This window comes from Schistocerca nitens, chromosome 3, assembly GCF_023898315.1.
Source record: "Schistocerca nitens isolate TAMUIC-IGC-003100 chromosome 3, iqSchNite1.1, whole genome shotgun sequence".
NCBI lineage: Eukaryota > Metazoa > Arthropoda > Insecta > Orthoptera > Acrididae > Schistocerca > Schistocerca nitens.
The window spans coordinates 155353033-155377092 of NC_064616.1; the positions used below are offsets into that span (position 1 = coordinate 155353033).

Consider the following 24060-nt stretch of genomic DNA (forward strand, 5'->3'; position numbering starts at 1 on the left):
GCAGGTGTTGACAGATGTGAAAATTACCGAACTATCAGTTTAATAAGTCACAGCTGTAAAATACTAATGCGAATTCTTTACAGACGAATGGAAAAACTGGTAGAAGCGGACCTCGGGGAAGATCAGTTTGGATTCCGTAGAAATGTTGGAACACGTGAGGCAATACTAACTGTGGTGTCACCGCTAGACACCACACTTGCTAGGTGGTAACTTAAATCGGCCGCGGTCCTGTAGTACATGTCGGACCCGCGTGTCGCCACTGTGTAATCGCAATCCTAGCGCCACCACATGGCAGGTCACAAGACACGGACTTGACCTCGCCCCAGTTGTACGGACGACATAGCTTGCGACAAGACATATCAAGTCTTCCTCTCATTTGCCGAGAGACAGATTAAATAGCCTTCAGCTAGTCCATCGCTACTACCTAGCAAGGCGCCCTTAGTATCAGTGCTAATTACTTACTACTATGCAAGAGATGTATTTCAACAAGAACAAGACTACATTAAAGTTAAGTATATTAAAATCTCTCTTCTTTTCTTTATAGTTTTCATCCAGTCTCCTGTTTCAGAATTTACGCCCGTCTGCGTTAGTTTCGCGTGCACCTAGCCACTCATTGTGTCGAGACCTTAGGGAATCGACACAACACTAACCTTACGACTTATCTTAGAAGAAAGATTAAGAAAAGGCAAACCTACGTTTCTAGCATTTGTAGACTTAGAGAAAGCTTTTGACAACGTTAACTGGAATACTCTCTTTCAAATTCTGAAGGTGGCAGGGGTAAAATACAAGGAGCGAAAGGCTATTTACAATTTGTACAGAAACCAGATGGCAGTTATAAGAGTCGAGGGGCATGAAAGGGAAGCAGTGGTTGGGAAAGGAGTGAGACAGGGTTGTAGCCTCTCCCCGATGTTATTCAATCTGTATATTGAGCAAGCAGTAAAGGAAACAAAAGAAAAATTCGGAGTAGGTATTAAAATTCATGGAGAAGAAGTAAAAACTTTTAGGTTCGCCGATGACATTGTGATTCTGTCAGAGACAGCAAAGGACTTGGAACAGCAGTTGAACGGAATGGACAGTGTCTTGAAAGGAGGATGTAAGATGAACATCAACAAAAGCAAAACGAGGATAATGGAATGTAGTCAAATTAAATCGGGTCATGCTGAGGGGATTAGATTAGGAAATGAGACACTTAAAGTAGTAAAAGAGTTTTGCTATTTAGGGAGTAAAATAACTGATGATGGTCGAAGTAGAGAGTATATAAAATGTAGACTGGCAATGGCAAGGAAATCGTTTCTGAAGAAGAAAAATTTGTTAACATCGAGTATAGACTTAAGTGTCAGGAAGTCGTTTCTGAAAGTATTTGTATGGAGTGTAGCCATGTATGGAAGTGGAACATGGACGATAACTAGTTTGGACAAGAAGAGAATAGAAGCTTTCGAAATGTGGTGCTACAGAAGAATGCTGAAGATAAGGTGGGTAGATCACGTAACTAATGAGGAGGTATTGAATAGGATTGGGGAGAAGAGAAGTTTGTGGCACAACTTGACTAGAAGAAGGGATCGGTTGGTAGGACATGTTTTGAGGCATCAAGGAATCACAAATTTAGCATTGGAGGGCAGCGTGGAGGCTAAAAATCATAGAGGGAGACCAAGAGATCAATATACTAAGCAGATTCAGAAGGATGTAGGTTGCAGTAGGTACTGGGAGATGAAGCAGCTTGCACAGGATAGAGTAGCATGGAGAGCTGCATCAAACCAGTCTCAGTACTGAGGACCACAACAACAACAACATTGCTATCTCCAACACCTTGGTCCACCATTGTGTGGAAGTTTCGAGCCCTTCGCACTATCACCCTGCCTTCCTCCAAGGGAAATGAGTGGAGGTGGCTTGGGCGATACCCTTCTCCTCTCCGAATCATGAGTGCTACAATTACGCCTTTACTATGAGGGAACTCGATCATGCTCTCAGTTCAACCCGATCTTCTGCCCCAGGGCTGGACACCATCCACATTCAGATGTTGCAGTACCTTTTTCTTGCGGGCAAGCACTTTCTGCTTAATACGTACAACCACATCTCGGCAGAGGGCACATTTCCTGGACGCTGATGTGAAGCCACAGTCATACACATACCTAAGCCAGGAAAGGACAATAACCTTCCTTCTAGCTACCGCCCCATCTCTTACCAGTTGCATTTGCAAGGTGATGGAACGTATGATTCATGCCCGGCTGGTATGGTGGCTCGAGTCTCGCAATTTACTGATGAATGCACAGTGTGGATTTTGAGCATGGAGTTGTGCAGTTGACCATCTCATTACTTTGTCCACCCATGTCATGAATGGCTTTCTGCGGAAAGCCCATACTGTGCCCGTGTTTTTCGATTTGGATAAGGCCTACCCTACGGCACCTGCTGGAGAACTGGTATCCCCCGTACTATTTACACATGGGGCTTCTGTGACCGCCTGCCCTGTTTCCTTCAGGTATTTCTACATGATTGAGTTTTCAAGGTGCGTTTGGGCTCTGCCTTGTCAGACACCTTTATCCGGGAAAACGGTGTGCCTCAGAGTTCTGTCCTGAGTGTCGCCCTCTTTGCTATTGCCATTAACCCTAACATGGCCTGTCTCCACTGGGCACCTGTGGCTCCCTTTTGTTGACAGTTTTGTCATTTATTGCAGCTCTCCACGGACCTGTCTCACTGAGCGGCATCTTCAGTGCTGTCTTGATCGTCTTTACTCCTGGAGCATCGACAATGGCTTTCGCTTTTCCCCTGACAAAACCGTCTGGCGGCGCAAATGGTTTCTCCCACCATCTCTACCGCTTGCCCTTCTTTTCGTAGAAACTACTAAATTCCTGGGGCTCATGCTCTGTAGGAAACATTTGGTCCCTCAGTGTCTTACATGTCCTCAGTGGCACTTCCTGGGCTGCCGATCGAACTACCCTCCTCCATTTGTACTGGTCCCTTGTCCGTTCGAAATTTGACTATGGGTGCTTTGTTTATGCGTCTGCACGCCAATCCTCCACCCCTTCCACACTATCCACTGTCGTGGCGTCCGTTTGGCTATGGGTGCCTTTTACACCAGCCCGATTGAGAGTCTGTATGCTGAAGCTGCTGAACTACCTCTGTCCTACAGCCCTGACTTCCTCCTCAGCAGGTGTGCATGCCGTTTGTCTGCCATGTGTGGCCACCCCTCCTATGCCTCCTCCTTTGATGGTTCCTTTGACTGTCAGTATTGGGCTTCTTCCTCTGCTATGTTACCTTCTGAACTCCCTTTGCCACTTGCTACAGCGGCTTAACTTCACACAAACCTAAGGACACTACTCCAGTCTCGGTCTATTGCCTCCAGTTTCACGACCTTCGCATTCAACTTCGCGATAGTGCCTTTGTCTACGCTGATGGCTCTCGGACTGTCCATGTGGTCGGGTGTGCCTTCGTCATTGGCACCTGTGTCTTTTGATACCAGCTTCCAGCACACGCCTCAGTATTTACAGCCGAGCTCTTCGCCTTGTATCAGGCCATGGAGTACATCCGGCAACACAGCCTTTCCAATTGTGTTCTCTGCTCAGACTCACTCAGTGCCCTCCAAAGTCTATGTGCGCTGTAGACTGCTCATCCCTTAGTGCAGCGGGTCCAGGAAAACTGTCACTCACTCACTTTTTGTGGAGCCATTGTCACGTTTCTGTGGGTCCCTGGTCGTGTCAGTCTGCCATGTAATGAGGCTGCTGACGCTGGTGCCAAGACTGCAGCTTATTAAGCCTCTCCCAGCACCTTGGACAACCTCCTCTTGGAACTCCTGCAGGGAGGAGATTATTTTAACTCGACTGTGTATTGGGCACTGCCTTTTTAGCCATCGTCATTTGCTAAGTGGCGCTACCCCACCACTTTGTATACACTGCACCCAAATTTTAACTGTCCACCACTTCCTACGGGAATGCCCTTTCCTTAACAGTTTACGTTTCAGCTTGGGTTTGCCATCTAATTTATCAGCCGTTTTAGTGAATGGTGCACGGGCTGTCAACCGAATTTTGCTTTTTATCTGCCGAAGCAATATGGCGAAGGCCATTTAATTTTTAGTTTTGGACCTCAATTTCTGTATGATGTTTTTTTAAGCCTCTTTTCCACGTGCCTGTTTTTAGCTGTCTCCTATTCTGTCCATAGGGACTGACGTATAGTCGTTTAACTCTTGTCTGTGTTCGTGTTCTATAGTTTTGACTTGGGCGCATATGACTGCAGTTGTTCTTGCACCCTAAAGGAAAACAAAACAAAGAACAAAATAGGTGGCCTTTGCTGTGGCTGGGTGGCGCCCATGGGGAGAGCCCCTGATTGGAGTGGGTGGCATCAGGGCAGATGACCCGTAATGAAGTGGACTAAGTCCTCTCTTGCCGGTGACCGTAAAGCACCAGCAGTCACTAAGAATGGCAAGGTAGAGTACAATGCTGACAGATATGACCCTAAATTGTTTCCCTCCCTCGCTACACCGTGGGAGGAACGTAGGGCTACAGAAAGAAGAGAGCCAAATTCGCCTCGGTATGTAGTCTGTAGCAGAATGGACGGGGACTCCTTTCTACATATGAAGCCTCAGTTTTTTGTTGAACACCTTGAGGATAAGTTAGGGAAGTGACAGTGCTGACCAAGATGAGAAGCGGTGCGGTCTCGATTCAGACAGCAACCCCAGCCCAGTCCTGGGTGTTACTTGCTTGTGACCGGCTTGGCGATATTCCTCTTTCCGTCACTCCCAATAGAAGCCTCAACATGGCCCAGGAGATTCTTTTCCATTGTAACTTCCTCTTGCAGTCTGACAACAAGTTCTGCACCAGTCTAGAATGGCGGGGTGTTCATCTCATCCAGTGCGTTTACAGGAGACCCAAAGACAACAGGGTTGCTGCCAGTGCCTTCATCTTAGCCTTTGAGGGTGATTCAGTGCCTGAAAAGGTGAAGGTGATGGTTTATCACTGTAACATTAAACCGTATGTCCCTCCCCCTATGTGGTGCTTTAAGCGCTGAAAATTCGGGCACGTGTCTTCCCATTGCACTTCAAACACAACATGTTGAGACTGTGGACGTCCACTCCAGCCAGATTCTCCCTGTGCACCTCCTCCCACTTGCATCAACTGCAGAGAGCAGCACTCCCCATGCTCGCCAGACTGCACAGTACTCCAAAAAGAGCGGAAAATCATGGAGTGAAAGACCCTGGACCGGTTGACTCACCAGGAGGCTAAACGTAAATTTGAACGATTACACCCTGTTTGGTTGATATCCACTTATGCTGCAGCTACATTACCATCACCATCCCAAGTATCAGTCATACCACACTCTGTGCCACGAACAGTGGGCCCTCTGGGCCTCCATAATACATCTGCCCCTTGGTGGTAGGGGGAAAATCTCCTTCCGTTGCTCCCAAAGTACCCACTTTGGGAGCAAGGCCCCACAAACACAGGGGACATTGGTCCCTTCACCCCAGCCGGAGAAGCAACAGCCTCTCCTCAAGCTGCTCTTGTGCCGAAGGGGTCCCTTGGGACCCTCTCTCCCAAGGTCTCCACTAATGCCACAGCGGACAATTGCCATTGGCTAAAAAAGCGAAAAGCTGCTGGACGAAGAGCTTTACGGTCTTGCTCCATGCTTGAAGCTACTTCAGAGAAGTCCTCCCATCAAGCCCCTAAAGAGAAGTGAGACGACAAGCAAATGAAGTCTGCTAAGAAAAAGGACCCTCTGGTGGCCCCAACACCACCACTCCCTACTAATTCTGCACCTGTGGATGAGGTGGAGATCTCAGCATCCCTTGAGGATCTGGATCTCACTGATGCCTCATTCACAATAGGAATGGATACAAATACTCAATCAGTGGCAGCACGTGACCCTGAGGTGTAACCTGCCTCCTTGTCTGCTTCATGCCTTCCCAGCCTCACGATAACGTCATCCTCCAGTAGAATAGCTGCGTTTTTATTCCACCACCTGGCTGAGCTATGGCAATGTTTAAGTTTACTGCATTTCCCTCCAGGAAACCTGGTTCCCAGCAGTGTGGACCCCTGCCCTTCGCGGATATGGGGGATCTTACAAGAACTGTAGTGGCTATGAGTGTCAGGTGGATTTTGTTTGTGTGTCCTGAACTCGGTATGCAGTGAACCAGTGCCCCTTCAAACCCCTCTTGAAGCTGTGGCTGTCAGGATAAGTGCGACACAGGAAGTAACTGTCTGCAATGTATATCTTCCTCCTGATGGTGCAGTACCCCTGAACGCATTGGCTGCACTGGTTCACCGACTCCCTAAATCTTTCCTACTTTTGGAAGGTTTTAATGCCCATAACCCCTTGTGGGGTGGCACTGTTTACTGGCCAAGCTAGAGATGTCAAAACTTTCCTGTCTCGACTCGACCTCTGCCTTTTAAATACTGGGGCTCCCATACATTTCAGTGTGGCTTATGGCACTTACTCAGCAATTGATTTATCCCTCTGCAGCCCAGGACTTCTCCCATCTGTCCACTGGAGAGCCCACGATGACTTGTGTGGTAGTGACCACTTTCCCATGTTCCTGTCACTCTTCCAGTTCCATTCCCCTGGGCATCTACCAAGATGGGTTTTAACCAGGCAGACTGGGAAGCTTTCACCTCTGCTATCACTGTTGATCTCCCCCACATGGTACCATCAATGTGGTAGTTGAGCAGGTCACTAGAACAATCATTTCTGCGGCGGAAACACGATCCCTTGTCCTTTAGTGTGCCCCCGGTGAAAGTCAGTACCTTGGTGGTCGCCGTAAATCACTGAGGCAATTGAAGAGCATCGGCGAGCTCTACAGTGACATAAGAGGCACCCTTCCCTAGGGCACCTAATAGATTTTGAACTACTCCATGCCCGCGTTTGCCAGCTTATAAAAAGATGGAAACAGGCCTGTTGGGAGAGGTACATCTCGACCATTGGGTGCCATACGTCACCTTCCCAAGTCTGGACGAAGATCAGATGTGTTTGTGGGTACCAGACCCCGACAGGTGTTACTGGCATCAACATCAATAGCATGTTATCTACCAATGCAAATGCAATTGCCGAGCACTTTGCTCGAGCCTCTGCATCAGAGAATTATCCCCCAGCATTTTGCACCCTCAAACAGCGGATGGAAAGGAAAGCCCTCTCATTCACTGAACGTCACAGTGAACCCTACAGTACTCCATTTACAGATTGGGAGCTCTTCAGTATCCTTGCATATTGTCCTGACACAACTCCTGGGTCTGCTAGGATCCACAGTCAGGTGATCAAACATCTCTCGTCCGACTACAAGTGACATCTCCTCATGATCTTCCATCGGATCTGGTGCAATGACGTCTTTCCATCGTGATGAGCACCATCATTCCATTGCTCAAACTTGGTAAAAACACGCTTGATATGGATAGCTATTGGCCCATCAGCCTCACCAATGTCCTTTGTAAGCTGTTACAACGTATGGTAAATTGGTGGTTGAATCCAGGAGTCACGTGGCCTACTGGCTCTATGCCAGGGTGGTTTCCACCGGGGTCACTCTACCATTAATAATGTAGTTTCCCTCGAGTGTGCCATCCAAACAGCCTTTTCCAGATGCCAACACCTGGTTGCCATATTTTTTGATTTACGAAAAGCTTATGACACGACCTGGTGGAATGATATCCCCGCCACATTGTGATAGTGGGGTCTCCGGGGCCTGCTCCCGATTTTTATCCAAAATTTCCTATTGCTCCATACTTTCCATGTCCAAGTTGATGCCTCCCATAGTTCCCCCCATATCCAGGAGAATGGGGTCCCGCAAGGCTCTATATTGCGTGTATCTCTAATTATAGTGGCCATTAACGGTGTAGCAGCAGCTGTTGGGCCGTCGGTCTCACAACTTTTGCACTTCATACTGCTCCTCCAGTACTAGGGTTGCCAAGCGGTGCCTACAGGGAGCCATTCAGTTTTCAGCTGCGAAGTCATGTGTCATGCACTTCTGTTTGCGTTGTACCATTCGTGCGAAATCAGAACTTTACCTTAATGATGATCCACTCACTGTAGTGGAGACATATCGATTCTTAGGACTGGTTGTCAATGCCCAGTTGATGTGGCTTTCTCATCTTCATCAGTTGAAGGGGAAGTGCTGGCAGCACCTCAATGCCCTCTGCTGCCTGAACAGCACAAACTGGGGTGCAGGTTGCTCTACGCTACTGCAGCTCTACAGAGCCCTTGTTCAATCCCGCCTTGACTATGGGAATCTGGTTTATGGTTTGATGGAGCCCTCAGCATTTACTTGATCCAGTGCACGGCCGCGGCATTCGACTGGCAACAGGAGCTTTTAGGACGAGTCCGGTAACCAGTGTCCTGGTGGAAGCCAGAGTCCCTCCATTGAAGGTTAAACGTGCACAGCTGCTCACCAGTTACATTGTACACATTCATAGTTCTCCTGAGCATCCGAATTACAGTCTCCTTTTCCCATCCACCGCAGTTCATCTCCCGTATTGGAGGTCCAGGTCAGGGCTTAAGATTACGGTTCACGCCTGATCTCTTCTGTTCCTTGCCTTTACCACCTATACTCGAGGTCCATTCAAGTACACCTCCATGGTGTATACCTAGACTGAAGCTTCGCCTGGACCTTTCACACGGTACTAAGGACTCAGTTAACCCTGCAACTCTCTGCTGTCACTTCCTCTCAATTCTTGACATGTACCAGGACCATGGAGTGGTTTATACTGACGGCTCGGTGGTTGATGGTCACGTTGGTTTGACGTATGTTCATAGAGGACATATTGAACAGCATTCCTTGCCAGATGGCGGCAGTGTTTTCACTGCAGAGATGACAGCCATTTCTCATGCTCTTGAGCGCATCTGCTCATGCCTTGGGGAGTCGTCTCTTCTCTGTACTGACTCCTTGAGCAGCTTACAAGCTATCGACCAGTGCTACCCCTACCATCCTTTGGTAGTGACCATCCAGGAGTCCATCTATACCCTGTAATGGTCCAGTCATTCGGTGGTGTTTGTGTGGACCCCAGGCCACATCGAAATCCCAGGAAATGAACTTGCTGACAGGCTGTATGGAAACCGCTTCTGGAGATCGGTATCCCTGTAACTGACCTGGGATTGTTATTATGCCGCAAGGTTTTTCAGGTTTGGGAGACGGAATGGCATAATCTCAGTACGCACAACAAACTGTATGCTCTTAAGGAGACTATAAATGTGTGGAAGACCTCCATGTGGGCCTCTCACAGGAGCTCTGTGGTTCTCTGCCGGATCTGCATTTGCCATACATGGCTACCTCCTACATCGTGAGGACCCACCTCGGTGTCACTGTGGCTCACATATGACTCTCATCCACATCTTGCTGGACTGCCAACTTTTAACTGCTCTTCGGCAGACTTACAACATTCCCAGCACCCTACCTTCGGTGTTGGGTGACAATGCCTCTACAGCAGACGTAGTTTTTGTTTTATTCGTGAGAGGGATTTTTACCGTACCATCTAAGGGTGGGCTTTTAGACTTCTCTGAGGTCGCCACCCTCTCTCCATTTTAACTATGTCCCACTTCCTTTGCATTTATTTGTCTTGGTGGTCGTCTCTTCCCTACGTGTGTTCATCTCGCCTTGTCTTTTTGGGGTGGACATTTTAATGTGTTGCAGAGTGGCTGGCTCATCCTTTTTATTATTGTGATCAGCCAAACCATATGCTCTATGGTTTTAATACTGTCTTCCACGTTTCCTTGTGGTGTATGTTTTCCCCATTTTTTGTTCGTTCCATTCGTTTTCTTTTCAGGTGTGGTGTTGGCTGTTTTTGTACCTTGAGCCTTGCTTGCATCAGGAAAAAGGGACTGATGACCCTATAATTTGGTCCCTTTATACCCCCAACTGACCAACCGACCCCCATGGCTTGTGCCCTGACCTTGGATTTGTCTCAAAGTATCATTTGGTCCAAAAGATTCCCTTGACCCCACAATTTTGTGCCGCCTATTCTTGGCTGTCCTTGAGATGTGTCTGGGTTCAGAAGTGGTATTCACTGATGGGTCTACAATGGATGGATGAGCAAACTTTGCACACACACGTGCATGGTGTACTGAACTCCACTCTCTTCTAGATGGCTGCAGTGTCTTCACTGCTGAATCGATGGCCATTAATCTAGCCCTTAGGCATGTTCATTCTTGCACTGGCAAGAGTGTACTAATCTATAGTGACTCCTTTAGCAGCCTTCAGGCTGTATAGTCCAGTGCTGTTCTCCTCATAGGCTTGTTACAGCCACCCCCCCCCCCCTCCCCCCTGCCCGCGCACACACACACAGATACATATACACACACCGGCCGTGAAAGCTTTCATTCTGCTTATTATTTTCATTATGTATCAAACAAGGTGGTACAGGAATTGATGTGCTGGACTTTGATTTGGGAAGAGCAATGTTCAAATATGTTTCCTTCCATCTAGATATGAATTTTCAGTGGTTTTCTTAAGTTGCTTTAGGTGAATGATTGGAATTGCTCCTTTGAAAAGAACACAGGTTATTTCCTGCCCCAATTTTGTCCCATCTGAGCTTGTTCTCCATTGCTAATGATTGCCTTGTCAACACACTTTTAAACATTATCTTTCTTCCCTCCATAATATTTGAATTTAAAGACTAGTAAGCCTCATTTACAGATTCTGTGATGTATGTAGGCGAGGACAACTCTTTTTGACTAGCACTAAAATAGCTGCTGAGCTTAATGCACTGTCCATCCAACTGATAGGCCCCCATCAACAATATCGCTTGCCCTCTCTTTCTGAGATACTGTGAAGAAGTTTGTGTTTTGTGAAAGAATGTTGACAAAAAGCCAGAAGATCAGCACCCCCAGTAAAAGTAACCTTTTAATATCTGTGGATGGATCAGTAAAGTCAAACATTTAATTCTTAGGAGTGTAGGAAGAGGAAAAACTTTCTTGGATGTATCAGGTTCAAGATCCATTTGCCAAAACTGATTTCCACTCTCTTTATTACCAGTGAATCCCCAATTCTTTAAAAGAGTTGAACTCCCATGTATAAAATAGCTTCAAACATCGGATTACTGTATGTATGAGTTTATGTGTCAAGCATTTAACTTTAAGCACATGAGAGAGAAAAAGATAAGAAAATGTTTGTCATGTTTAAAGTTTGTTGGAAGTCACTAAGTGCTCTCATTCTCAAATACTGATTGAATAAAGGCAATTTTCACATACTGTCAATTACACTGCCTCAAGGCAAACACATTTCTAACTGTAATACTTGTCTTATTATGTTAAAAATTTAACGTATGATTATGCCTTTTAATCAGCAGATTATGACAGCATTTTAAGTTTTTAAATTCAATCAGTAATTAGGCAAAACTTTGAAAATGAAATTTTTGTTGCCCCTGGTGGCCGTTAGGTAACCTGCAACTGGTACTGGGTTTTGGGATATTCCTTTAGTAACACAATTAGTAATAACCTTGACTTTGTAGTGACAAATCTTTCTTTCTTTCTTTCTTTCTTCTTTCTTTTTTCTTTCTTTTTTCCTTTTTTTTTTACAATATTTTTGGGAAACTGTGCATACATAACCAGAAAACAGTCAGAAGGGCCCAAGCCTTTGCAGCACCACTTCCCTTTCTGTGCTGCAAGCCCATACTTAGCGTACACTCCCCCTCCCGTGCTTTTCCGTTGGATGGTCTTTCTGGTGCAGTTCCTGCTTGAACCTGGTACATGATTTAGGACCTTAGTTTTTTCATTTCACTTCCAGTGCACTTTGCACGTTTCCGTTAATAAATATGTGGCCCCAGTTGTTGGGTTTGACCTGCCACCACTTTTCCAAAATTTTCAGAAGTGCGGATCATGCAGGGAAGGTTGCCCAATGTGGTGTCCGTTTCACTTTTGTTCCTTTCCACCTTGACATCCCTCCTTTCTCATAAGGCAGTACGCCCAAAACCCAGCAAGGTAGCCATCCCATTGTGTGGGGGTCATCAAGTACCTGCACAATGGTAGCTCCCTGGCCACGCAGAGATCACACTGCTGGTGCCTGAAGTAATACCTCCCTATGTATGCCAAGGAGTATGTGTCCATCGTGGCTGGGGCACAGGGAATCTGAGCAGTGAATTACTGGCTAGTTAGCTGCTACTGAGGCTGGGTGGTGCCCATGGGGAGAACCCTCATTCGGGGCAGCTGTTACCATGGCAGATGACTCGTATATGAAGCAGATGAAGGTTTCTCCCACTGGTGGTCATGCGGCCCCAGCTATCTCTTCTGAATGAAAGAATTTTGTTCAACACAGAGAGATATGACCCCAAAGTGTTTCGTTCCTTGACTATGCCATGGGAGGAACGTAGAGCTAACAATAAGCAGAGAAATACTCTCCCCAATACCCAGTTTGTACTGGGACAGATGGGGATTCTTTTTTTGCCCTAAAGCCTTTCTTCTTTGTAGAGACTATAGAGGAAAAGTCTGGGGAAGTTGCAGCCATCTCCAAAATGAAGAGTGGGCCAGTTTTGATTAAAACAGCATTCGCTACCCAGCCATGGGCGTTGCTTGCTTCTAACAAGTTGGGTAACATTCCAGTGACTGTCACTCCCCATAAGAGTCTAAATTTAGTTCAGGCCATTATTTCCCACAGAGTCCTACTCTTACAACTGGATGATCTACATGCCAACTTGGAGCGACAAGGTGTACACTTTGTCCGTCGTGTACGTAGGGGGCCAGAGGACAATAGGGTTGCTACCTGGGCCTTCATCTTGGCCTTTGAGGGTGATTAGTTGCATGAAAGGGTAAAGGCGGTGATATACTGATGTGATGTGAAAGTGTATGTCTCCGCGTCCTCGCTTATACAGTGCTTCAAATGTATGAAATTTGGACAGGTCTTCATGCTGCAATCCCAGCCCAGTCTGTTGGGACTGTGAATGGCCATTGCTCCTCCCCCATCTGTGTCAGCTGTGGGGAACACAGTTCTCCCTGCTCAAGACTGCACTGTCTTCCAGAGAGAGGAGGGGGGAAAAATATGACTCCAGACAGATTGACATACTAAGAGGCCAAGAGGTATATGAGCATCTGCATCTTGCACACATGACAATGTCGTACGCTATAGCTATGACGTCGCTGCCCTCTCTGCTGGTGGTACTCTCCTCCATTATGCATGCTACTGCGAGCTCTCAGGGATGCTCGACCCGCCCCTTCCATATGGTTGGGAGCTCTTCTCCTCCTGCTGCTTTCTCCATACCCACTTAGGGAGCAATGGCTCCCTGCCCATCAGGGACACTGATTCACATCCCTCAGCTGTAGATGTGTGGACTCCATGTAATTAGTGGAACAATCTCCTTTAACTCCAACAACCAATTAACAACACCTATCTGTGTGTGCACTATTCTAGAGGTTCTATTTCCAATAAACTTCCAGCAGACCAGAGTGTTAAAACACAAATTTTCAAATTTAATTTGAAAGGTCTTTTATAGAAGTCATTTTCTGTGCAATAGTTTCTTGCAGAAGATAGCATTTTGCTGTAGTCAGTCAATTATTCGTGCATACTGCCACAGAAACTTTTTTAATATGTTTTAAATTTTATAACATCTAGCTGTGAATTGAATAGTGTTGTTCCAAGACACTTGCTTTGTCCAACATGGCACTACAGGAAGCAGTGATGTTTTTTTTTGGGCGGGGGTGGGGGGACAATTTTGTTGTAGGATCATTTTCAATCAGAAAAGAGCATGCTGTTAAATATTAAAAATATTATTGAAGGACTTACAGAAATGGAGCACGTAAGTCTCAAAGCAGGTCCTGTATAAATTTAGTATGGGATACAGTCCAATAATAGTAAGGTGATCGGCATGGGGTATTGTTTTGACTTAATTTGGCATTTAAATGGAATTATTTTGGAAATCTCCAATCAGGAATGGCTGTGCCATATGTCAAATAGGAGTCTGCTATATCTCCCATGGGGAGATGCTTGATAAGAAATAAGAAGATACAGGTAAAAAAGAACAAAGGTTCACTGTGACCGGAGTAGAGAGAGTTCCTTGAAAGCTGTAAGACGCAGAAGAGCCACAATGGCAGAGACGTTCTGATGAAGCTAGTTTGATACCAGCACTAGGGATCTCAAACTCAAGATAAACAATAGAAAACTGAAAAAATCGGCACTTTCCCAAATTGTGTTTTAACCTGGCAGCCTGTAACACAGAAAAGAGCATATGTAAGTTCTTGAGATTTTCAGTAGTGGAAGAGCCGGAGACCATAATATCATCAAAACAGTTGGAACAGACGTTGTGAATTTATCAAGAAACCATTGAAAAATCACCGGGGCACTGTCCACACCAAATGGTAATTGCAAGGCCAAAAGGCATGTTAATGACAAAGTGCCATTGAGTCAGCACAATGGGAAGCTGAAAATGCGCATCACAGGTCAATCTTGGAAAAATACTGACTACCAGTTAGCTTAGCATAAAGTTCATCAGGGCACGACAAGGGTATGTGTCAATGACTGAGCATTGACAGAAACTTTGAAATTGCTGCAAAGGCATAACCATCCTGATAGCTTCTTGACAATGACTAAGGGGTAGCCCATTCACTGGATGCATTTGGTAAAGAAGACTTTGGAGGCCATGTGGCAGTTGAGCTCTGCCTTGACTTGGTCACAAAGCGCCATCAGTACCGGGCGAGCCTGAAAGAAATGGGGTCTTCCCGAAGGGTTCATGGTGATGTGGCATTTGAAATTATTGGCACAACCCAAGCCTACAGAAAATGGGGCGGAAAACTCAAAGCATAAAGAGTCGAATTGTGTATAAGGCACTTGATCAGGGATGAGATTAACTTCATTGGTAACAGTAAACCTGAAAAGGGTAAAGGTGTTCAAACCAAACACATTTTCAGTGTGTGCATTGTCCACCACCAGAAAGGTCAGTAGATTAACCACGCATTTGTATGTGACTGGGGTTGAGAAACTACCTAGTATCAGAATGCTTTGTTTATTGTTGGTGACTAATATGCGGGCACTGGCACTAAAGTTGGAGAACTCAAGTCCATCTGAATTTGCAAGTTGAGTAATGACACAGCAGCACCAGTGTTGACTTGCATGTGCAAAACCTTCTGATAAACCTTGAAATTAATAAAAAGCTTATTGGATGCAACAGGGATTACTGATATGCAGTTGATATCCATGTCAGCATCTGCAATACGCTGTTGGAATTTTGCATTGCAAATGAGAGCAGTGTGGTGTATTTTTTTGCACTTGTGAGAAACAACTCACTGCTTAGGACAGTCTGGCCTATCGTGAGTGACAAAACACGTCGGACAAGAGGGAAGCATGGAATGCTTGCGTTGTTCATTGCACTGTTATGATGCTGCTGCTGCTGCTGCTGCTGCTGCTGCTGCTGCTGCTGCTGCTGCTGCTGCTGCTGCTCTGGCCGTGGCTGCTGCAGCGAGGTGGACCAGCTGCCATTTTGTTTGGCCTACACTCGGACTGCTGCCACCATATTCTCCCCCTGTGAACCATCCGACAAACTATGGGACGAAGTGGGTTGAACTTCTGAAACCTCACACCACAATTTACTTTGAGTGGCCTCAGCCCTTGAAACCTAAAACGATTATGCAATAGTCAGAACGTCAGAGAGGGAATGGTTGTCGTATTGAAGGGCTTGCTCAGAAACCTCACAATCTGGTCTCAACCAGAAATCAGTGACAAATTGACAATGACGACTTAAACTATGAAGCTCAATTATCCAAGTCTTGTAGGAATGTTCCAGTTTCTTATGACACTGATAGAACTCAACTTGAGCAGCAATTATGTGTGTCATTTTACAGTAGTATTTTGGAAGGAGGCCACACATCTTATGAAAAGAGAGTAAAGACAAATTCTGCAGGGGGCCAGTTGGTAAGGTAGCTGATACATACAAGGCAATAACCAAGACAAAAAGAAAGCACGGCGTATGGTAACAGTCAGTCCAAACGTATGAAAATTCTGCCGCAACTGTTTTTGGCAGGCTTCACGTTCTACAACAGACTCATCATAAGCCAGAAACGGTGGGAGATAAATGACCGGAATAGCTACAGGCAAAACGGATGGTTCAAGGGGTGACATAACAGGCAATGTAGATTGAAGGCGGCCCGAACTGGCCAAAACAAAGGCAGGCATGTACAATACCTGGGTTTGATTGTGTTGTGTTGTGGCGAACGCCTCCTGCTGTTCACTGAGATGCTTCAATGCAGCAGTAAGAACCCCTTGCTGATCAACCAGCCAGCATAAAAACCCACCAGTAGCACCGTCAGACAATGTAGGTGCAACAAAGGACTGACCAGAGACTGAAAACCATGTGGAGAACAATCACACCCTTGTCACCACTTGTGTTGTCACTTGGACACACAACACAACCACGAATGTTGTGTACAACTTTATTAGACTGTGACATGTATGCCAATCACCATAACATACACTGAAATCAATAAGTTACAGTAAATGTATCCAAGCAGTAACAACGTAACTGAGAGCGAGCATATGCGGCAGGGTTTAAATGGGTACTTTGGCTCTATCGGAAGTTCACAGTATTGATCTTTTGCAGTGCACTCTTGTGGATGACAACAAAGTGCTAATGTGCGCATTACTTCAGTGTGAATAAACAATAAAAGTTAAACAGATTTTAAGTATTTATGCAAAAAGTAATAGTTTATCAGAAAATTCATCTTTGATGAAAGTACATAGTTTGTCATTAACCACTCCTTTCATTCATAAGCCTGTCAAAGAAGTATGCTGAACTTTTTTATAACAGAAAGAAGTAAGTACCAGATTCAGATTAGAATGAGTAGAACACATTTAATGACCTTCTCTCATTTACATTTCCATAGTTGTTGCTTTAGTTACTGGCATCATTCTCCTGTCTCTTTCACCCTTCTACAGTGCCACCACATCTTCCTCATTTATTTTTCTTACAGAAAAAGTAAAATTTTATCTCTTATCTATTTATGAAAATGGATCAAAAATTTTAGTGTGGCTCTAAAATATTTTTCTTGGTAAGGAGGAAAGATCTCAGCAGTTGGCTGAGAACTAAAAGACAGTGCATAAGGCTTTGAAATTTTCTCCTTGTACTTACTGCTGCATAAAAAAGTCCATTAGAAAATATTGTTTGGTAAGATTTTCTAGTTTCACTGCATTTGAGTATTGTGCTAATTCTTTCAGCGTATGAAAGTCTTCCGCTGTCCAACTGATGAACTGACGCTGACAAATTGTGCAATTTTGAATGAAGGGGATTTTCCCAATGATGTAAAGTAAGTAAAAAATAAAGATACTGTATTAATAAACTTAGCCCAGTTGGAATAAGAAAGTGTTCTATATGTTTCTTGAATTATTTACTTTACAGCTAGTGTCAAATTGTTAAATTACAAATAAGATGAGTTGCAGACAGGCACCATGAAAAGACTGTTACACAATTAGCTTTCATCCAAAGCCTTCTTCAGAAGAGAACACACAGTCAAGCACACCTCATGTAGACATGACTGCTGTCTCTGGCCATTCAGGCCAGAATGTAACTGACGTGTTGAACAGAAGCAGAAATCCAGAGTGGAGCAGAGAAGGGGAAGGATAGCAAGGTACTGGTGAGGGAGAGAAGAAGGCTGTCTGGCAAAGCATGCAGTGACTAGGTGGCATCAGGACAGTGCTGTCAGGTACAGTGTTGGGAGGGAGGTGGAGGAGGGGGTGGGGGAGTGGGGAGTGGAGGAGGAGAGGTACAGAGAAGGGGAAAAGACTGGAGGGTGCATTGGCAGAGATCGGCATGCAGTCAGGGTGAGAGGTCGCGAATCAGGTGATGTGTGGACAGGATGGAAACTCCTCGGAGGAGGGTGTGGGAACCTTAGGTTACCATAGGTTGGGTCAGGATAATTCCGGGAGCAGAGAATGTGTTGTAAAGGTAACCCCTGTCTCTACAGTTCAGGAAAGCTATTGGTGGAGGAGAGGATCCAGATGGCCCAGGCTGTGAAGCAGCTGTTGAAATCAAGCACAGTATGTTCAGGTGCACTTTGTGCCACAGGATGGCCCATTTCACTCATGGCCACAGCTTTGAGGTGGCCATTCATCCTGATGGACAGATGCTTGGTAAATCGTAGTGGACAGATGTTGGTAGTCATACCAATATAAAAAGCTTTACAATGATTGCAGCAGAGCAAATATGACATGGCTGCTTTCGCAGGTAGTCTGACCAGCCCAATCCACCCATGCGACACTTCCTATTCCAGTTCCGTTACAGGCTTATCCCACTCTTTCAGTGGCCAGATCACCTGTGAAAGCATTCATGTCATATACCATCTGTGCTGCGGTCATTGTACAGCTTTTTATGTTGGTATGACTACCAATCAGCTGTCCATGAGAATGAATGGCCACTGCCAAACTGTGGTCAAGAGGAAAGTGGACCACCCTGTGGCAAAATGTGCTTCATTTCAGTGGCTGCTTCACAGCCTGGGCTATTTGGATCCTTACCTCCACCACCTGCTTTTCTGAACTGCACAGATGGGAGTTACCATTAAGACACATTCTCTGCTCCTGTTATTATCCCTACCTTGACCTACTCCCATGTCCTCCACCCCCTCTATCCCACATCTACTACCAATTCATGTTCCCTCATCCTCATTGTATGCCACAATCTGCCAATGCAACCAGTGGCATTTTCCCCTTCTCTGCTCTTTTCCTGTCCTGCTCCCTGTTTCTCCCTCCTTCCCTCCCTCCCCCTCCCTCTACAGCCTCTCTACGCTGCATCTGGCAGCATTGTCCTCCTGCAGTCTAGTCCCTGCATGCACTTCCCTCTACGCATACTCTGCTATTCTTTCCCCTTTCCTGCCTCACTTTGGATTTCTGCTTTTATTCAACACATTGTTGGGGTTCTGCCTGCTTTTATTTCTTTGTTTGTTGTGTTTGGTGTTGACGTACTGGCAGAAAAATGGTGTTGTAATTTGGACACTGATTACTGTATATAATGTTGCCAACAGATGCACTGTTGTGTTTTGCTGTCTTTTTCTTTTCACTTCTCACAACCTCCCATATACACATTTATATGGCCAGTGCACTGTTGTTTAACTTTCCATAAGCCTCATTAATAATTTGCAGGCGAACCATCCACGTACGGCTATAATAGTTTACTGTTGAACATCTACGAGCAGTAAAAACGTAACCACAAAGTTCACAGTTCTTGAAGAATAGAAAGGTACATATGGAGCAGACACTGTCACTGTTTTTACACATGGCCTAATTGTTTAACACTTATTCCACAGTTAAGTTGAAGCATTGTTGTTGTTCTAATCAACACAGTTTTCTCGTCTGAAACTCGGCTGTGGACTAATTGCCTCATGACCAAAAATCAGGCCCTCATATATCCTCACAATAATAGGTACTGAAACTACACATTGTTCGAAGTTAAATTTACAGAAATTACAATTAAAACTTTACTCATTAAATTAACTGAATATATCCAAAAATTTGTTCCTTTTAACAGTTTCTTCTGCTACAAGGTTTAGGCCAACTTATTTGTTTAAATCATGAAATTAACAAATGTCGTTACATAAACAATACTTTTAACAAAACTGTTAATTACTTTGGAATTAAGTGCTGACTTTGCTAACATATTTTCGAATAGAGCCAAATAGATACTTTAATATTACTAGCATTTTGTCTTCCAAACATTTATAGTTATTATAGAATTTGTATTTGTTTATATGTCAACAATAGCAATTAAGTTACAAAACAGTTACTGATTTCTCCCTATAATGAAATATACTAACTAGGCATGGTTGAAATAAATTAGAAAATCAGTTACATACATAAAACTAAGCACAAAATTAAATCTGGTGTTAAATTCTTTAAAACTGAGGGCCAACCTTTCTCTTACATGAAAATGCAGATTCTATTCACATATGCTAATAGTAAATAGTTAAAAGTAACAAAACAAATTTAATGAGGCAGATGGCAAAATAAGAGAGGAATTAAAATTATCCCAGCTTCCTTCGTCACAGCATCAATTGCCTTCTGGGTGGAGTGGCCGGATAGTGGTGCGTGCATGTGCATTTGTAAATAAGGCTGTAGCCAAAAGCTAAATGTGTAACAGTCTTTCTGTTGCGCCTGCAATTCAACATGTCATCTTTATTGTGAATAGCAATCTATCCTTTTCATAATATTGTTGATTTTTCAACCTGGACATTCCATTGTTTAAATTGCAAAGTATAAACTTTCATATCTAATTATTTCTATGTTGCCATGTTATGTGGAAAATAAAATTTCAGAACGTGCACTACAAAATTATAAATAAATGCTTTCCCTACTGTGTTGCGCTGATGATATTTATTTCAATTACAAATGTCTTCCTTTTACAAATTTGTAAATCTATTTTTATAACTATACTACATTTACTTATAACCTTTGGGAATTATAAATTGCAGGCATATAGAAGTCACACCCAAGAATGGGAAAGAGTTTATATTCAGTGTGCGGTTCCATCCTGATGTACCTCGGGGCCATGTTGGCTTCAGCTTACCTCAACGCAAATGGGCGATGTTGTCACTAAATGAAGAAATACTGGTGAAACCATATTATTTTGATCCTACTTCCAGTTCAGAGTGCTTGTGCACCATTGTTCTAGAAGCAGATTTCCTGCAAAAGAAATCGTGAGTGTAACACATGCATTCATTTTGCATTATCATGATGCAATTTCATATTTTAATATTCTATACATAATCTGTGTTATTTCTGTTTGGAAGTTCGACAGCTTGCTTCTGGGAGAAAGACCTCACTTTTTTTTTATATATTGGTGAAAGTACTGAAGTCAGAAAGAACAAGAAAATTTGGGCATATTTAGAAACACTGTAAATTAGTCATTATTTAAAACTGTTCAGAATTTTCTTGCCATTTTCCTCTCATTCATGGAATGAGTACTATAAATATGAAAGCTATTTTGTAAACTATTAAATATGCTCAGGGAGATTAGCCCTTACTGTGTAAATATTGAGTTGCTAAAGATTGTCCTATATTAGAAACATTTTCATATTTACTGAAAACTGTAAAATATTTTGCATGCAGTATCTTCAATTTTATTTGTGGTATAAAACTAACAGAGACATTGTGTCCCATATTTCCAGCTGCTTTTTTTTAATTAAATAAATATGTCATTTAAGTTGAAAGTGTTAGTGCTTCCATTAAATATTTGGACTGCAGAAATGAAGTTGGCATTGAAACACTAATTTTCACACTGATTGGAAATTTTGAAGCATATGAAGCAGAAATAAAGTTTAAGTAAAAGTTAATTACCTTGATCAAAATGCAAGTACTAAATGAATTATAATGTTTTGACTTAGTGTTGTCAGTGAGCGATATACTGGGGTTATTTTACAGCTGACCAGCTGACATTGGTTCTCTAACAGTGACACTATGTGATTAGGCACAGTTGATAGATGCTAACTTCTCCACTGAATCATTATTTCACTTAGGTGTACAGGAATGCCCCAGTGTGTTAGAAGGAAAATATTTGCATTAGGCGTTCCACCTCACTGTTAGATTGTGCCTGGAACGGTGGGGCAGTTAGGTGACGGATACCATGGGAATCACAAAATGCTGCAAACTTTAGCAGTTGGACACTAACATCGTGGGCAAGCCTTCGATTGAAAAAATTTTGGACAAGGCTGTGATGGTGGCAGTTCTGGATGTGGAAACACAACAAACTCAGAACAGAAAGTGAGTATATGCATCAAACACCAACATCCAATAACCATTGAGAAACGGGCCAGTGAAATCCACGTGTGTACAGTCTCCCAAACATGCAATGGCATCAACCAAGGAGACGATGACACTCTGGGGGCTGCTTGAACATGAGGCAACCAGGCAGGTAATGTCACCATCCAAACCGGGACAAAATATGGGTTGCAACTTTCTGCTGTGCGGCAACATCAGTTTGGGAACAAAGGAGTTCGGCTTGATGAAATTCTGGATCCGGACCAGCCAGCAGGTGGTACAAAGCATCAGCATTTGCCTGTTGATTTGTAGGGCAGATATGAATCTTGTAGTTGTAACGTGAAAGGAAAAGAGGGGCAATGTTGATTGTGATGTGCTGCTTAAACTGGTAATGACGCAAAAGGACTGAATAAGGAAACCAATGGTTTGTGATTGGTGCCCAGGTGGAATTTGGTAGCATAGAGAAAAACATGGAATTTCTTCACAGCATATACAATGGCCAAAGCTTCCTTTTTTACCTGAGAGTACCTACTTTGAGCAGGAGTCAGCATTTTTTAGTCATAAGCAATAGGCCATTTGGAGCCATGGGCATGTCTATGAGCCAGTACTGCCCCCCAATCCATACTGTGAAGCATCCATTGCAAGAACCAAGTGGAGACCTGGTCGGTATGTCACTAAGCAGGGCGCAGACTGCAACTTGGTTTTGAGGGTGGAAACCGCCATTTCACAAGCCAGCAACTAGCAAAACTGAGTCCCTTTGCACAGCAACACATGTAACATCTGTGTGATTGTTGCTGCCTTAGGCAAAAATTTATGCAAGTGGGTGACTTTACCTAGAAAAACCTGAAGTTGACTGACATAGGACGTGGAAGCAAAACACTAGCAGAAACATCTTGATGCAGCAGTTTGAGACCCTCGCAAGAAACTTCAAATGCAAGATAAATGGTAGAAGGCTGAAAAAATTGACATTTTTCTAAATTACACTTAAACTCGGCTGCTTGGAGGACAGAAAAGAATACAGAGATTTCTTAAATGTTCCTCAGCAGAGGCACCAGAAACATCATCATCCAAATAGTTTGCACAACCTGGTACAGAGGCTGTAAGTTGTCCCAAAAAATGTTGAAAAATAGCAGGAACAGTGGCAACTCCAGAAGGCATCCACAAGTATTGGTACAGTTCAAAAGGGATATTGACAACTAACATACATTGTGACTCTGTATCTAAAGGGATTTGAGAATGAGCATCCGACAAGTCAAATTTTGAGAAATATTGACCACCTGATAACTTTGCAAAGAGTTCGTCTGGGTGTGGTATTGGGTTTGCATCCACTGTAGATTGTGCATTTGCAGAAACTTCAAAAGCGCTGCAGGGGCATAGCTGGCCCATCAGTTTCTTTGCTATAATATAGGGGGTAGACCATTCGCTTGATGCAATAGGCTGAAAAACACTGCATTCTGTGATGCGGTCGAATTCATCTTTGACCTGTTCCCTGAGTGCCACTGGAACCTGATGGACCTGAGAAAAAACAAAAAAAAGAGGATGAGCAGATCATTTCATGGTAATGTGCATTTGAAAATTGTTGGCACACCTCATTCCAGGAGACTACAAAGAGGAAAACTCAGAACATAATGCATCTAACTGTGTACATGGCACTTGTTCATACACTAAATTCACTTTATCAGAAATGGTAAAATCAAACAACTTAAAAGCATCTAATCCAGAAAGTTTCTCCATATGTGCATTATGTATCACAAGAAATGCAAGTGACTGGACTACTGACTTGTAGGTCACTGGGGCAGAGAATTGGCTGAGAATAGGAAAACTCTGTTTATTGTAATTTACTAACTTTTCTGACACAAAGAGAATTGGAGTGGAGCCCAAGTCCATGTAAGTTTATGAGTTTATCGAGGTTACCACAGCTCCTGTATCCACTTGCATGTGCCGAACTTTACAAAAAACTATAACATCAATGAAAAGCTTGTTTGGCACAACAGAAATAGCCAATACAATGTATATGTCCGTATCTCCATCAGAATAGTTGTGCTGAATTTTTGCATAACAAACAGAACAGTGTGACCTTTTTTGTTGCAATTATGATAGGTAGCCTAGCATTTCTGGCAATGTGGGTGCTCATGGTTAATGAAACAATAAGGGCAGGAATGGAGTGTGGATCACGCGTGTTGCTGTTTACTGGCCTGTTTACTTTGTTCGTGTGGCTGCTGCTGGGAGCGAGACTGCCTGCCGTAATGCTGTGATTGTTTGTGGGCTGCTGTGACCATGTCTTCCCCATGCAAACTATCTGAAACTTGGTGCAGAGAAGAGGGTTGGACTGCTGATACCTCACACCATGACTCAATTTGGTTACCCGCATCTTGCAACACTTTAATGATTGTGCAATAGCTAAAACCTTGGAGAGGGATGGATTTTCACACTGC

The 24060-nt window shown here is 44.0% G+C and overlaps 1 protein-coding gene across 1 annotated transcript in view; it reads left to right on the forward strand.

Annotated features, from left to right (window-relative positions):
* Positions 1-24060, forward strand: part of LOC126248098 (vesicle-fusing ATPase 1) — a 104785-nt gene that overhangs the window by 20629 nt on the left and 60096 nt on the right. The window contains exons 2-3 of the mRNA XM_049948768.1: positions 17099-17187; positions 20341-20565. Of these exons, the coding sequence (XP_049804725.1) occupies positions 17099-17187; positions 20341-20565 (314 nt within the window). The remainder of the gene's footprint in view (positions 1-17098; positions 17188-20340; positions 20566-24060) is intronic.